The sequence below is a fragment of the Pelophylax lessonae genome (assembly GCF_965119305.1).
Source record: "Pelophylax lessonae genome assembly, chromosome: 12".
NCBI lineage: Eukaryota > Metazoa > Chordata > Amphibia > Anura > Ranidae > Pelophylax > Pelophylax lessonae.
In genome coordinates this window covers 211601930-211619007 of record NC_138779.1, presented here as the reverse complement: position 1 = coordinate 211619007, position 17078 = coordinate 211601930, and the positions used below count along the sequence as shown (strand labels likewise).

General features: G+C 40.2%; 1 protein-coding gene across 1 annotated transcript in view; it reads left to right on the top strand.

Annotated features, from left to right (window-relative positions):
• LOC309569023 (sushi, nidogen and EGF-like domain-containing protein 1) overlaps window positions 1-17078 on the top strand; it is a gene marked incomplete at both ends in the record, with an annotated part of 38815 nt that overhangs the window by 12826 nt on the left and 8911 nt on the right. Inside the window, 3 exons of the mRNA XM_082274784.1 lie at window positions 2926-3207; window positions 6859-6963; window positions 8361-8520. Coding sequence (XP_082130910.1) covers window positions 2926-3207; window positions 6859-6963; window positions 8361-8520 — 547 coding nt within the window. The remainder of the gene's footprint in view (window positions 1-2925; window positions 3208-6858; window positions 6964-8360; window positions 8521-17078) is intronic.

The window sequence follows — 17078 nt, the reverse complement described above, 5'->3', positions numbered from 1 at the left end:
TGCTTTGCTTCTTTGATGTAAAAAGCCTGCTGCTTTTAGAACCTAATGCTCAAACTTGAATGTACACAATGACTCAGAGGAGCTGATTTACTAAAAGCGGAGAGTGTAAAAACTGGTACAGCTGGGCATGGTAGCCAATAAGCGTCTGACTTAAAGTGGTAGTGTACTCCGCTTTTTAACTTTTACCTACAGTTAAGCCTATAATAAGGCTTACCTGTAGGTAAAATTAATATCTCCTAAACCTGCACGGTTTAGGAAATATTCACCCTTCATGCAGCCACTGACACCAGCGGTGCATACACTCTGAAGGTCCGGCGTATCTTGCCAGACCTTCAGATCTCCTTGCCGGAAAGTGAATTCCCGCGTGTATGCCACTCACAGCGCCGGAGCCGCGGAACCCGGAAGAGACGCAGAGGGAACATGTCTGCTCCCTCAGCGGTGTCCGGGTGACAGTGGAGGGGGTTCGTTCTAAGGTAAGTATTTCATAATGTGCTAGTATGCAATTCATACTAGCACATTATGCCATTGTCCTGCAGGGTTTGTTTTTGTTTTTTGGGAGGGGGGATACAACTGCTTTAAACTTCTTTAGTTAAACTTTGACAAAAAAAAAAACACCTGGAAGCTAATTGGTTTCTATGCAGAGCTGCACCAGATTTTGCACTCTCCAGTTTTAGTAAATCACATCTAAAGTTTAACTCACACAAATAGAGCCCCAAAGCAAACTTGCTGTATTGTCTCCCATAGTTAGCCCATAGTGATCTGGGAATCCTTTGTTGTGTGGTAAATGTTTAATTGTAAATAATATATATTTACTAAAGGAGTAGACATTGTTCATCTCGGTGAACAAGGTGAAGCAGAAATTATTTTATATATTATATATATATACAGTATCTCACAAAAGTGAGTACACCCCTCATAAATATTTTATTCTATCTTTTAATGTGACAACACTGAAGAAATGACACTTTGCTACAATGTAAAGTAGTGAGTGTACAGCTTGTATAACAGTGTAAATTTGCTGTCCCCTCAAAATAACTCAACACACAGCCATTAATGTCTAAACTTCTGGCAACAAAAATTAATACATCCTTAAGTGACAATGTCCAAATTGGGCCCACTTAGCCATTTTCCCTCCCCGGTGTCATGTGACTCGTTAGTGTTACAAGGTCTCAGTTGTGAATGGGGAGCAGGTGTAGTAAATTTGGTGTTATCGCTCTCACTCTCTCATACTGGTCACTGGAAGTTCAACATTTCACCTCATGGCAAAGAACTCTCTGTGGATCTGAAAAAAAGAATTCTTGCTCTACATGGCCTAAATTATAAGAAGATTGCCAAGACCCAGAAACTGTGCTGCAGCACAGTGGCCATACAGCGGTTTACCAGGACAGGTTCCAAACAGAACAGGCCTTGCTATGGACGACCAAAGAAGTTGAGTGCACGTGCTCAGCGTCATATCCAGAGGTTGTCTTTGGGAAATAGATGTATGAGTCCTGCCAGCATTGCTGCAGAGGTTGATGGGGTGGGGCATCAGCCTGTCAGTGCTCAGACCATACGCCACACACTGCATCAAATTGGTCTTCATGGCTGTTGTCCCAGAAGGAAGCCTCTTCTAAAGATGATGCGCAAGAAAGCCCACAAACAGTTTGCTGGAGACAGGCAGACTAAGGACATGGATTACTGGAACCATGTCCTGTGGTCTGATGAGACCAAGATAAACTTATTTAGTTCAGATGGTGTCAAGCGTGTGTGGTGGCAACCAGGTGAGGAGTACAAAGACAAGTGTGTCTTGCCTACAGTCAAGCATGGTGGTGGGAGTGTCATTGTCTGGGGCTGCATGAGTGCTGCCGACACTGGGGAGCTACAGTTCATTGAGGGAGCCATGAATGCCAACATGTACTGTGACAAACTGAAGCAGAGCATGATCCCCTACCTTTGGAGACTGAGCTGCAGGACAGTATTCCAAAATAATGACCCCAAACACACCTCCAAGAAGACCACTGCCTTGCTAAAGAAGCTGAGGGTAAAGGTGATGGACTGGCCAAGCATGTCTCCAGACCTAAGCCCTGTTAAGCATCTGTGGGGCATCTTCAAACAGAAGATGGAGGAGCGCAAGGTCTCTAACATCCACCAGCTCTGTGATGTCATCATGGAGTAGTGGAAGAGAACTCCAGTGGCAACCTGTGAAGCTCTGGTGAACTCCATGCCCAAGAGGGTTAAGGTAGTGCTGGAAAATAATGGTGGCCACACACAATATTGGCACTTCGGGCCCAATTCGGACATTTCCATTTTGTTCCATTTCAATTTTGTTGCCAGAGGTTTAGACATTAATGGCTGTGTGTTGAGTTATTTTGAGGGGACAGCAAATTTACACTGTTATACAAGCTGTACACTCACTACTTTACATTGTAGCAAGGTGTCATTGATGAGTTCTGTGACACGTCAAATGGTTTGTATTAACCCCCCCTTAACCTCCACAGCATCAGAGGATTACCAGTTCAGGTGTGGGGGTGGGGGAGAGAACAGCGGCCTCCAGCGCAAGAGGCAATTCTTATTCAATGTAAGCACTGTCCCTTGTACAAATTAACAAAAAAAAAAACTTTAACATAAAATGAAACTAAAATTGACCTAAAGTAGTTTGTTTCCATTCAAAGGACCAATAGGGAGGCCTAGAAGCTGGATTCAAGTTTGATTTTTACATGAAAGGTTGAGCTCTGCCTGCAACTTCAACTGTCTGTGCTGATACTGGTTGTTTTGATAAAGTAAGGATGGAGTTTTTCCCTGATTTTGAGAAGGAATTAGCAGTTGCCCTACTGAAGCTTTTGCTTTCACTATACTTTTAGGCTGCTTTTTACATTTTAAATGTTTGATTTTATGGAATTAAGTCCTATTTTAGTTGTTTCATGAAGGTATTTAATCTGTTTTTAGGTCAATAACAATGGTTTGCTATCATTTAGCACTCCCATCGGGAATCCCACACCCCAAAAGCTCCCAGTAGTTGATAGCAACCCCTTTGTGGCTGTGTTCTGGGCAGATGTGAACAATGCCGTAGCGGGTGACATATATTACCGACAAAGCAGTGACACCAACCTCCTAACCCGCGCAACGAGTGATATCCGCTCTTACTTCAGTCTTCCCACATTTTCAGCGACATGGGCATTTGTGGCCACATGGAGTAATGTGGCGTATTATCTATCAACATCTTCCATGGTAAATATATTTAAAGCATGCTGAATAATTCAACAAGTGCAGCATTCCACCATAAGAAAGAAATGCAAATTTCCTTTGGACTGTAGATATTTACCCTCTCTGCCCAAAACCGGAATTTATGTCATTGGTGACCCGGAACTGGAAGTGACAACATTTTTTACACATTACATCCAGTCATAACCACATTGATGACACCATCATGGAGATGTGATGCAATCAAATTATTCAACCTAAATTGACACATAAAAAGGTAACTTCCAGACCGGAAGGCTGGAAGTGGTATTCTGAACCAGGATATTGGATGTTTTTTTGTAGATTCCCATGTATATAAGTGTGATGGCACAGGCGGCTCACTACCGACTGAGGAAGCCCTTTTGGGGGCGTAACGTGGAAAGGTGTGAAACCTGCCAATGTTGCCATCACGTTGTATGTAAGGGAAATAGCGGTGAGCTGAAGTATCTTTAACAGCTTCTATACTGGGCCAATTCTTGCATTCCTCTCTTACATGAAAATATCATCATTGTTTTCTAGAAAATTACTCAGAACCCCCAAACATTGTATATATATATATATATATATTTTAGGTGATACCCTAGCCTAGGGAATAAAATGGCAGTCATTGCAATTATCTATGTCATGTGGTATTTGTGCACCAATTTTTAATCATAATTTTTTTGAAACAAAGAACGTTCATGAATTGCCAAAACAGTAAAGTTAGCCCAATTTTTTTGTATAACGTGAAAGATGATACGCCGAGTAAAGAGATACCCAACATGTCACGCTTTAAAATTGCGCACACTCCTGGAATGGTGCCAAACTTCAGTACTTAAAAATCTCCATAGGCTATGCTTTAAACATTTTTAAATTGGAATGGTACAGGATAATAGGGTTTTTAACCACTTAACCCCCGTAGGATTTGGCTGCTCAAAGACCAGGCCCTATTTTGCGATTCGGCACTGCGTGTTTTTTAACGGACAATTGTGCAGCCGTGCGACACTGTACCCAAATGAAATTGACGTTCTTTCTTTCCCACAAACAGAGCTTTCTTTTGGTGGTATTTGATCACCTGTGCGATTTTTACTTTTTGCGCTATAAACAAAAAAATAGCGCCAATTTTGAAAAAATAACAATATTTTTAACATTTTTTATATGAAATTCTCAAAAAAAAGTAAAAATCAAAATTTTTTAACATTTTAGGACAATTTGTTTTCTGCTACATATTTTTGGTAAATAATAATTTTGGCAATAAGCGTATTTTGATTGGTTTGTGCAAAAGTTATTGCGTTTTCTAACTACGGGAAAGATTTATGTCATTTTTATTGTTTTTTTTTTAACTAGTAATGGCGGCAATCTGCGTTTTTTTTTGCGGGACTGCGACATTGCGGCGGACAGATTGGACCCTTGACTGACATTTTTGACATTTTTGGGGGTACCAGTGACATTACTACAGTAATCAGTGCTATACATATGCACTGTTACTGTAAAAATGACACTGGCAGTGTAGGGGTTAACTTTATTGGTGATCAAGGGGTTAAGTGTGTCCCTAGGGGCATGCTTCTAACTGTCAAGGGGTGTGGCTTGTTAGATCATAACAGAGACATACGATCCTAGATAGCAGGATCGCATAGCCTCTGTCATGATCTAAGGGAGAATGACAGACGGTTGTGTTTACATCAGCCGTCTGCCTTTCTCCCTCTCCTGCAGGAGATCGCGAGTGACCGGCGGACATCGGGGATGTCAGAGAACGAGCTGGGGCGGGAGCGCGCCTCCGGCAGCGTGCGTTCGCCCCCTAGAGGCTCGTGTGGTACGTCTCTTTGCCCAAGAGAGTCTGACCACTGCAGTATATAGTCGTGTGGCAGTCGGCAAGTGGTTAAGGTGCCAAAGGAACAAAACAATATATTTTTTATATGTAAAAACATTCGGTTTTATTGATACAAATTATTAAAAAACATAAATAAAAGAAAGCTTTTACATGTTTGTCAAGCAGAAAATCTATTTTTTTCTTGACATGTTTCGCTATATAGAAATAGCTTCTTCAGGAGATATATTTCTGGATATTGCTCATGTAAAATAAATTAGTAGGTCCGCAGTGGAGATAAACAGTCTTACTCTATCAATAGAAATTGAACGGACGTAAAACAACAATGGAGACACTCAGGCCTTGTAACAAAGGTGCTTTGGGGCAGATATCAGTGTACCACAAGGGACAAAGAAGCTCAGAGTTTCAAAAACCTATTGCTACCTATAAATCGTGAAGCCTTTGGGCTGTAAATGGTGGTTTAGCCTTAAAAGGGTGATGATATCATAGACATGTCTTCTCCTTGGATGATAAAGAGCCCTAAAGGCGTCGACCACCCCCTAAAGTGTCTCCTATATATGTGTGTCCTCCTCCTTGTTAGTTGCAATGCTATGCAACGCTTATACAGCAGAAACTCTAGGGTTGGTCAAGGCCTTTAGGGCTCTTTATCATTCAAGGAGAAGACATGACTATGACATCATCACCTTTTTAAAGCTAACTCACCTTTTACAGCCCACAGGCTTTACGGTTTATAGGTAGCAATAGGTTTTTGAAATTCTGAGCTTCTTTGTCCCTTGTTGTACACTAATATCTGCCCCAAAGCAGCTTTATTACAAGGCCTGAGTGTCTCCATTGTTGTTTCTCTCATTCTTGAGATACCCTCTATTGATGGAGTATGACTGTTTTTCTTCACTGCGGACCTACTAATTTTACATGAGCAATATCCAGAAAAATATCTCCTGAAGAAGCTGTTTCTATATAGTGAAACATGTTGAGAAAAAAATTGATTTTCTACTTGACAGAAGATTTGCTGCTCTTACTCTTCTCAATGCTCCATGTGGCACACAGAGATACATAACAGAAAGTCAATATTGTCAGCACCTGTTAATTACGAATTACAGGAGCATCACAAACTTGGAATGCAATTATTTCTTACAATTTTGAGAAGGTGCCAAAAATTTTCTCCAGTACATTTTTGGAGTTTTGCGTGAAATGTGTCAGATTTGTCTTTTTGTTTCTCAACTTTTTTGTGTCAAATCAATACAAACAAAGAAATAAGACACGGTTCACACTACCGCGACTTTTCAGGCGACCTGTCAGCCTGACAAGTCGCGGTCCATTCAGTGCTACGGGAACCGTTCTAATAGGAGCGACTCAAGTCGCTTCCGACTTAGAAAATAGTTCCTGTACTACTTCGGGGCGACATCAGAGCGTCTTGCATTGACTTCAATTATGTAAAGTCTGTGCAAGTCGCGCCGAAGTCGCGGTGCACGGCGACTTCACAGGTCGCCCCCGACCTGTGCCGCGGTAGTGTGAACGGACACTAAATGTGAGAATGCCTAAACATTTGTAATTGCAACAATTTTCTGGGTGATGTGGTGCATTATATGACAGAAATGAAGGGGTGCCAATATTTTTGGCCATAACTGTATGTCCAGGATAATCAGAAGGAGCTTCTCAAACCCTCAGGGGGGATTTAAAGCCAATTTCCCCCCTACAATACCCCAACCCTGCATACCTTTTACCTTCCCAATGGTCTCCAATGCATTTAGCCAAAATGGCAGAATAGGCATGTTGCCAATTTATATTGAAACTCAAAAAGTACTCTTTTGTTTTCTTTTCCAAATCCACAGGTTAATACATTTCAGGCAGTCCTCATTACAAATGGAAGCCTCACTTTTGTGATTTTGAATTATCCCAATATTCAGTGGTCGACAGTAAGAGGAACCTCAGCCCTGGTAAGAATGTGGAGCAAAGGTCATCTTTCAGGGGGCTGAGCAAGTCTATAAACATAAAGTTGTTTTTTTTATGTGACACTCCACATTTGTAGGACAACAAACAAACAAACAAAAAACTCTTGGCCAATTATGTATGCTTTAAGGATTTTAGTTAAACTCTAATTTCTACCTGCTTCTTTTCTGTTGGTACTGAGAAAACCCCTTTGATAACTTTCTTAAAGTTAGAGTCCATTCACACTGCCGCGACTTGTGAGGCGACTTGTGTGCCCTCAAGTCGCCCCAAGTCGCTTGACATAACAAAAGCAATGTTAATCAATGAGTGCCATCTTTATTGGCACTACTGAAGTCGCTTCGACTTCTGAAAAGGGTCCTGTACTACTTTGAGGCGACTTGTGATCCGACTTGTCCCATAGACTTCAATGGGAGTCGCCTCCTTATCTTATTTTAAGTGACTTGTGATCCGACTTGTGATCCGACTTTCCATTAAAATGGTCCTGAACAAGAAAAAAAGAGCATTTTTCTTATAATTATTAATAGAGCAGGGTAGTGGCTTCTCTCCACCTGGGCGTTTTTATTTGCAGGCATTTATTGGGCATTTTTTGGGCGTCTTTGGAGGCAGGCATGACTTTTTGGATTTAGTGTCTGGGGGGTCTAAAAAGTGTACCTGTGAAGTTTCAGCTCTGTAGCATGTCCAGAACCAGAAAAAAAAGATAATTTTTCTTATAATTATTAACAGAGCAGGGTAGTGGCTTCTCTCCACCTGGCCGTTTTTTTTGCTGGCATTTATCGGGCATTTTTTGGGCGTCTTTGGAGGCATGCCCAAAACCACCACCCATTTATAACCATACTCTGATGTCTATCCTTAAGTGAACGGAATATCCACAGAACTACCCAAGAGTTAAAGGAGTTGTAAAGTCAGAAGGTTTTTTTTATCTTAATGCAGTTTATGCATTAGGATAAAATGCGCTTCTGGAAGAATGGTCAAACATTCCCATAGACACACTCCTAAACCTTGTGGACAGCCTTCCCAGAAGAGTTGAAGCTGTTATAGCTGCAAAGGGTGGGCCAACTCAATATTGAACCCTACGGACTAAGACTGGGATGCCATTAAAGTTCATGTGCGTGTAAAGGCAGGCGTCCCAATACTTTTGACAATATAGTGTATATGTGTATGTGGTAGCAGTCATATTTTCAGACTCAGCTTCTTGCTTAGTTGCATTTAATTTAATAGCCTATCTCAAATGGCCTCATTCTGTCCTAAACACAGGCGAGAATTAGGACATTTTGGGTTACCCCAAGATAATAATGATGTCTAAACATATTAAATATATATGATATTCTGAAAAAAAATGTTTTTTAAAATTAAAATAGATATTAAATCAATGTATATCTTGCAGGCTGGGGTCAACAGTGGCACTGCAACTGGGTACTATGAAATAAATGGTTCCATGACTGCTGCGATTATCAACATATCATCTACAAGTAATGTCAACGTCCCCGGCCGATGGGTCTTCAGATTGGACAAACTGCAGCCTGAGAATCCCAGCAGCATTATAGGTAAAAAAAAGAATTAAATACAAAATAACCATAAGTACTATTATTCAGTAATGTCATCAGCTCTGTTATGCTTTAGCTTAGTATATATATTTTTTTACTTTTCTGTGTTATTATATTGAATGCCTTGTTGCCAAAAAAATTAATTGTGTAAAATAATTCTGCATTGGAAATAACAGACAAGACATGTTTAATATTCTTTTGGCTGGTGTTTTATTAAGCTAATATGATATAATTGTATTAGGAGAAAATTAAATCATTTACCAAAAAAAAAAAAAAAACAACACTACATTTACACTACATACTTTTTTGGTTTTCATAATAGAATGAATTTACTAATATAATATAATAAAATGAATATGTGCTCACACATATTAGGAGAAAATTAAATCATTTACCAAAAAGAAACACCCAACACTACATTTACACTACATGCGTTGTTTTCTTAATATAAAGAACTTAATATAAATAATATATAAAAATATATATCTTTTGCTGTATAAAATATGATGTGTGTGCCTGTGGGACTGAAGCGTTGCTAGATAGACTTTAAAAACTGATCTACAAGTTTTATTCTTGACTTTGTTTGTTTCTTTTCAACATAAAGATTGAGTTAAATTCACCTAAACCAGCAATGCTCACACATATTAGGAGAAAATTAAATAATTTACCAAAAAGAAACACCCAACACTACATTTACACTACATACATTGTTTTCTTAATATAAAGAACTTAATATAAAGAATATATAAATATATATATATATATATATATATATATATCTTTTGCTGTATAAAATATGATGTGTGTGCCTGTGGGACTGAAGTGTTGCTAGATAGACTTTAAAAACTGAACTACAAGTTTTATTCTTGACTTTGTTTGTTTGTTTGTTTGTTTGTTTGTTTCTTTTCAACATAAAGATTGAGTTAAATTCACCTAAACCAGCAATGCTCACACATATTAGGAGAAAATTAAAATAATTTACCAAAAAGAAACACCCAACACTACATTTACATGACATACTTTTCTTAACCTGAACAATTGCTTTAAGCTCCACCCCTGAGGAACAAAAGGGAAAAACTCTTTGCGTGCATATTTTATACCGGATGTGATCTTTATTACCTTTCATCAAGAATTACGGAATTGATTGAATATAACTGGGAGGAGCAAGGAAACATGCAAATGCAGTCTTTTGCACTTAGCATTAAGAAAAGTTTACAGTTAGTTCCTGAATGTGACCATCTGAAGGTCCATGGCATTGTACATTTTTGGCCTCTTCTTCTTTTGATATCTACATCTCTACTTTCCATAGTAAGCACTTTTTAAGTATACATTATCTGACCTCAGACTAATATCTTACATTCTTCTTTTAATTACCTTTTGTTATATATTTATTGTTTTCAAGACTCGTTTTCATGAATGAAATTGTTAGGAATTGGTATATAATTTGCACCATATGTGGACCATTCCATTGCACCTTCCATATGCCAAGCAGCTTGCGTCATACATGCTCACAGGAGTTAAATAGTGCAGGGCTATATAAATGGATATAGCTGGACAATCCGACCCCTTTGATATGAATTCGAAGAAAACAGTCCAAAGTTAAAGTCCATGCAAAAGAAGCCCGTGCAGAGAAGGTGCTCCCAGTGATCTATTTATCCTTCTCTGGAGAGATAAAGAAAAAACATTTGTGACCTACTGTTAGTTCAGGGGTCCATTAGCAAGGTGAGAGGCCAGCATATATGGTGGAGGATATGCACGTTGTATGACATCCATTCATCAGATATACCAGAGGATTTATGTTTCAGAGCGCCTTCTCTGCACGGGCTTCTTTTGCATGGACTTTAACTTGGACTGTTTTCTTTGAATTCATATCATAGGGCATTGATGGCGAACCTTGGCACCCCAGATGTTTTGGAACTACATTTCCCATGATACCCTCTGCAGTGTAGTTGAGCATCATGGGAAACGAAGTTCCAAAACATCTGGGGTGCCAAGGTTCGCCATTACTGTCATAGGGGCTGGATTGTCCAGCTATATCCATTTATATAGCGCTGCACTATTTAATTTTGATTGAATATCCTGTTTGGTTCTGTAAATTGACCACAAGTGTTCAGCAGCTTTTTGTTGTAGGGTATATATATATTGGTATTTGCGCTGATACTATTTTTTATTATATGCTCACAGGAATATTCCATTAGTAAATGTAAACCTAAAGCCTTTCCAGAATATTCAGAATCAAAAAAAAAATGTTCTCATCATATATCCACGACACAACATATTTGAAAATGTTCACATATTCTTCAACATCTTCTGACATCTAAATATAAATTCACAAACATGTTTACATAAAAATAGCTATTTCCTCATAATTCCTGTTATTCCGTTTTTTTATTTCTAGCAAGGTACATTAAAAAGAAGAAGATCACAAATAGAAAAAAAAATTAAAACTAAGAAACAAAAAAGAATATTATATTAACTAAAATATTATATATTTTTGAATATTATAAATTATTTAAATTGTGTTTTTGGTTTGTGGTACTCAGATACAGGTAGGTTCCCTACAGTAAAAAAAAACATTTGTCTCAGGTAAGTATATTTTCAACCTTGTATTATTTTATTATGCTCATTACAACCTTTTACTGCAGATTATTATTTGTGACTTCCCGCGTCCTAAGTAAAAAGATGTCCATTCACAGTGGATTTTACGACAAGGATATTGGGAAAAAAAAAGTTATGCCTAGTCTCCACAGTAGGTTTTCTATACAATGTTTTTTTTTCTATTTAAAAAATGTATTTAATCCATATTTAGGTGCATCCCCTCAAAAGGGACACGGAGCAGAGCAGAGCTCCACCCATATTTTTCAACAGACACAGGAAGGACCTTGCCGCGGTTCTGTTGCTCACAATCTGTAAACTTCACTCCAGACGAAATGGAAGAATTCTTAATACAGGCATACCCCGCTTTAAGTACACTCACTTTAAGTACACTCGCGAGTAAGGACACAGCTTGTTCAGCTTGGCATGACACTACTCCTGGTTTTTAACATTGGCGTCTATAGGAAATCTTGGTCAGCTTGACATGGCACTGCTCCCAAACCATAAGTGACAGGGATACCAAACTTGGGGAGCACTGAGAGGGGACCCAGAACTACAACATATCATGTTTGTGGCTGGCCAGCTTGCCTAGGTAATCTACTATGTCATAGTCCTGAATCCCCTTAACATGCTCCCCAAGCTTGGTGTCCTTGTCACATGGTTTGGGAGCAATGCCATATCAAGCTGACCAAGATTTCCTATGGAGCTAGTGTATTTACATGCATTGAGAAGTGAAAAAAGGTATTGCTTTACTTTAAGTACATTTTCGTTTTACATACACGCTCTGGTCCCATTGTGTACTTAAAAGTGGGGTATGCCTGTATAGAACTTTAGCCAAATCTTTTTTGTTTAGTTTTAGAACATTTGGAATCCCTGTTCTTTTTTTTTTTTTTTTGCTGTCTGTGTTTTCATTCGGGAGATTCCTCCTCACTCCCTGTTGTATCTTTAGAAAGGAAAAAATTGGGGAATCTTCCGAATTTCGAATTTTTAGAACGGTCATCAGAAAGGTTTTTCCATTGGAAGATTTTCCCCCTATGTCTATAATCATAATGTCAACTGTAAAAATTGAAGACTTCTCCAACAGAAGTAGATACAACAGTAAAAACCAGACAGGGGTTGTAACCGTTCGCCCAATCTTTACAAAACTAGGAAAAAAAGTTTTTTTTTCAGCTTGAACTCACAGGCAGTATGTTATAAGCCTTCAGGACAATATTGTTTCTATGACCATGAGACTGCTGTGTCGTATACAGATTGTGCTAACGCTTCCTCCACCATTGCATAGTTATTGCATCTGAGCTACATAGTTACATAGTTAGTCAGGTTAAAAAAAGACACAAGTCCATCTGGCTTAACCAATAAAAAAAAAAAAACAGTGATGAAAACCCAACCATACAATCCCATAAACACAATCCTATAGCCACAGTTGATCCAGAGGAAGGCGAAAAAACCCAGCAAAGCATGATCCAATTTGCTACAGCAGGGGAAAAAAATTCCTTCCTGATCCCCCAAGAGGCAATCAGATATTCCCTGGATCAACTTTACCGCCGGCAGCTCGCTCCCACCCCCGCTCATCAGCGAGCAAGCCGATGCAGCGGGCAGGCAGCTCCGATTGCCGCCTGACACCCACGATCGTTTCCCGCTGAGAGAGAAGAAACGGTCAGCTGTTGTAAACACATCTCACCGTTCTTCTCCCTGGAATGATCATAGAGCCCATGTGATCCTTCCCCCCCCCCCCCCACAGTTAGACTCACTCCCCTAGGCTCACATTTAAAACCTTGATCCCCCACAATGTTAACCCCTTCCCTGCCAGTGTCATTATTACAGTGACAGTGCATATTTTTAGCACTGATTACTGTAGTAATATCACTGGTCCCCCCCAAAAGTGTCAAAAATGTCAGCTAGGGGTCCGATCTGTCCGTCGCAATGTCACAGTCCCGCTAAAAATCGCAGATCGCCGCCATTAATAGTAAAAAAACAAAAAAATAAAATGACAGAAATCTTTCCCGTAGTTTGTAGACACAATAACTTTTGCCCAAACCAATCAAAATACGCTTTTTGCAATTTTTTTTACCAAAAATATGAAGCAGAAAACAAATTGGCCTAAAATGTTAAAAAATGTTAAATTTAAAAAAAAAAAATTTTTTTGGGGGAATGTTATATAGCAGAATGTAAAAAATATTGTTTTTTTTCAGAAGTGTCGCTCTTATTTTGTTTATAGCGCAAAAAATAAAAATCGCAAAGGTGATCAAATACCACCAAAAGAAAGCTCTATTTGTGGGAAAAAAAGGATGTACATTTTGTTTGGGTACAGCGTCGCACTTCTGCGCAATTGTCAGTTAAAGTCAGGCAGTGCCAAGTTGAAAAAAGTGGCCTGGTCATTAAGGGGGCAAATCCTTCTGGTCTTAAAGTGGTTAATACATGTAATTTTTGCTTTGCAATTACCATTGACTATACTTTTAAAGACGCTGTATGCAGAATAAAGATACAAAGAATAAAGGTATAATAAAGAATAATGATACAAAGAATAAAGATACAAAGAATAAAGATACAAAGAATAAAGATATAAAGAATAAAGGTAAGGTCTCAAACATAATATGAATTGCTTATCTCCAAGGAAATCATTTTGAAAGATATATGCAGGTTGTGCTCAACACACAAAGCATACCTGCCAATGAACTATACAAACTGACATTTTGTTAGTTTGGAAAACTTTGCTGATTCTTTTCCTTTTCTTAAATAGTTAGCGTGCATAACATTTCTATCTCTAGAAGAACAGGGGGAAAAGTCATTTTTACCACGATCATATCTAATCATATCACTTGGAGCAACCCAATGAGAATATCGTGAAAAGGAATGAAGAGAAACAGGAGTTGCATGCCACTTATATACAGTATATATACACCAGTGTATATATACCAGAGGCTACTAAAACTGTAGTGCAGGACGTTGTCACACAATTGGCATCATAAATACAATGTAAAAAGTATCATAAATAACAGTTCAGTGTGTTGCACCACTCCCTTGGGAGCTGCTGGTTACGGGTTCCCCTGGGTTACCATTATCAACTACATGACAGTTTGACATTTTTCCGAAGTGTTTAGCTCAGTCAGGAAACAGTCCATTAGCTTTTGAATTTGAGTTTTTATTTGGAACTTGGATAGGAGAAGGGAATGAGTGGGATACTCCAACTTTATACAACTATGCACAATTGGCTGGGACGACTTGACAATGCTGAGTAACGCTGAGTAACGCTAGTCACGGCTAGGCCACTGCTTCACTTTGCTCTTAGCTGTGAAGTTAACAAGCTTTCTGGGGTAATCTGTACTGTACTGCTGAACGACTTCAGGGCCCTTCCTGGCACCCCCTTTGTTCCTAATCTTCAGGGTCAAATACACGGCACCCCCTTTACTTATACACTCCTTGTGTGAGCTGGCTCCTTGATCCCCTGACCTCTCTGGAGTGGTCCCCTCTCTCAGGCAGACCCTTAGGCAAATCCTCTGGTACTCACGATACTGTTTTTCCCACAAGACTCTGCCAGCAGCTCCCCTTGTCAGCACTCTGGATACTTCTGCAGCTCAGCTCCACACCTGGTTCACTAGGCTGACCGCCTGAACCACCTTCCTCACACCTGCAGGAGGAGAGACAGCCGTCCATCTCCTCCTGGGACTCTGCTTCCCGACAAAAGACCCCCTGTCACATTGCCAATCCCAGGATGCATTGCAGCAATGCCCACCCACTGAGACAGCCATAAACCCTGATGTGCTACTGGTTAGGTTTCCTCCACTGTCCAACAAGCTGCCTCATTGGACACAGTGGGTACACTCCCCCAGACCCAATAAATCACACCTGGAAACATGTGACAGGCAAAACTAACAGATCTGGCTCCCCTGATAAGCAGAAGGAACCACTTAATGCTTTCTCCTAGCACCTACCTAGGAGGGTGCTACAAGTGTAGGTAAACACAAATATTAGAAATAACATAGGTAGTTATAAAAATGTGTAAAGCTTAGACGTGGCTGTCCAGGCATTTGCTTTCTGCTCTAAAACAGCATGTCCAAAAAAAAGCAGGAAATTACGTGATCTTAGGCCTCTGGGAGAAAGCACCTGTCTATAGAGTATATGCATAGTCTTCCATGCAGGGGCGTAACTACAGGGGTTACAGGGGTTGCAGGGATTGCAATTGCAACCGGGCCCCATGCTCCAGGGGGCCTGTGCGGCTCCCCTGTACACCTGGATAGGAGGGGCGGCAGGGGCAGCATGTAGAGAAATCATGGTCCTTTTTCCTCCTGTAGCTGCAGGAGGAAAATGGAGGAGATTGGTTCCTCTGTATGCTGCCCCGCCACTCCTCCTATCCAGTTCACTTGTGTTCTGCAGTCTCTGGGCCCCTGTGTGCTCCCCTGGTCCCCCCCACTGTGCTCCCTCCCCTCTCCTGCCGGCTGCTGTGGGGGATGTGTCACAATAGAGAACCAGGAAGGGGTCGGTAAATATGTAATTTACCAGCTCCTTCCTTTTCTGAATGGACAGAGTCATAGTCAGTGGCATTGTAAAAAAAAAAAAAAATGATAAAAAAATAACACAATTAAAATACCAAAAAATAAAAACTACTGACACCAATGGGTGAATTTCCAGGATCGCAAAGGTCCCACTTGCAACCGGGCCCTGGCATTCCACCACCGTGGGGGGAGACCCCAAGATGGCAGGAAGGGGTTCCACTGCAGAACTTGTGAAAGAATCCCGCTGCGGGACCATAATAAATGGCCCCGCAATGAAAGTAAAGGGCCCCAGGATCAGTGGGAAGAGCCCCAGGCTGCCAGGGGTCTAAGGGGAACTTCATGGTTTCTTGCGCCAGGGCCCTGAAGGTTCTAGTTATGCCTCTGCTTCCATGTCTTCACATGTCTTAGTGTGTGTCAGTGTCTGTGAATGTGTGTCTATGTATGTCTGACCATTTTGTCCCAGGACATCCCATATTTACTTATGTTGCATACAAGAGTTATGTTTCCAATCCCCATGTCCTTACTAGGAAAGCTTCAGTATATTCAAAACTCTATTAGCTGAGTCTCTACATGGAAATTGAAGATATGGCTTGTATAAACCATCTTTTAAAAGACTGAATAAGGTTGGAACACTTCTAAGATTGACAGGGCAAACTGTAATCCTATTCTTGTTCTGTAACGTGACTTCATAGGTCAAAGGTGATATGGCTACAAATTTCTTTCTCATGGTTTTAACAATGTATAAAAGATAATATATTATTATTTAGCAAATACACACAGATGCTATCAATTATGACTGATAATACACTAATCCTAACAGTATCTAAACAAATGTATGTATTCTTTCATAGATCCTGTCTATTCTTGACTCTCAAGATATCCTGCACTATATTACCATAAGTATTGGGACGCTTGCCTTTACTTGGACATGAAATTTAATGGCATCCCAGTCTTAGTCCGTAGGGCTCAATATTGAGTTGAACATGAAAGGACTGGCGCAACCAGACTGAAAAGTAACCTCAATGGGCTCCTAATAATCAAAGGAAAACTAAACGGACCTGAAAGATGTTATAAAAGAGTCCATGGAGTCCATACATGAAACCGGTCTGTGCTCTCCTGAAGGCAGCTTAATCTCAAGTGTAGAAGAAAAACTTGCAGGATGCTGGAAAACAAAGAAAAGCGCCACTCTGAGTGCAGTAAACTCGGTACTTTATTAGCCATATACCATCATGGGTACTCACAAGATAAAAATTGTAAAAACATGATGAATTCTTCAGATGATCGGTAGGTCCAAGGCCTGAGGAAGGAGCGCATGCTCCGACAACGCGTCGCCTACGTCATCACGCCCCACGTTCCACGCCCAACCCGAAAGTCCGCCGCCGAAGGCGCTGCTGGTGTCCCCTAGGTCCGCATATCGCTGACTCTTGCAGTCAGCCACGGATTTGTCTGGAGCACAACAGCCCCCCCTCG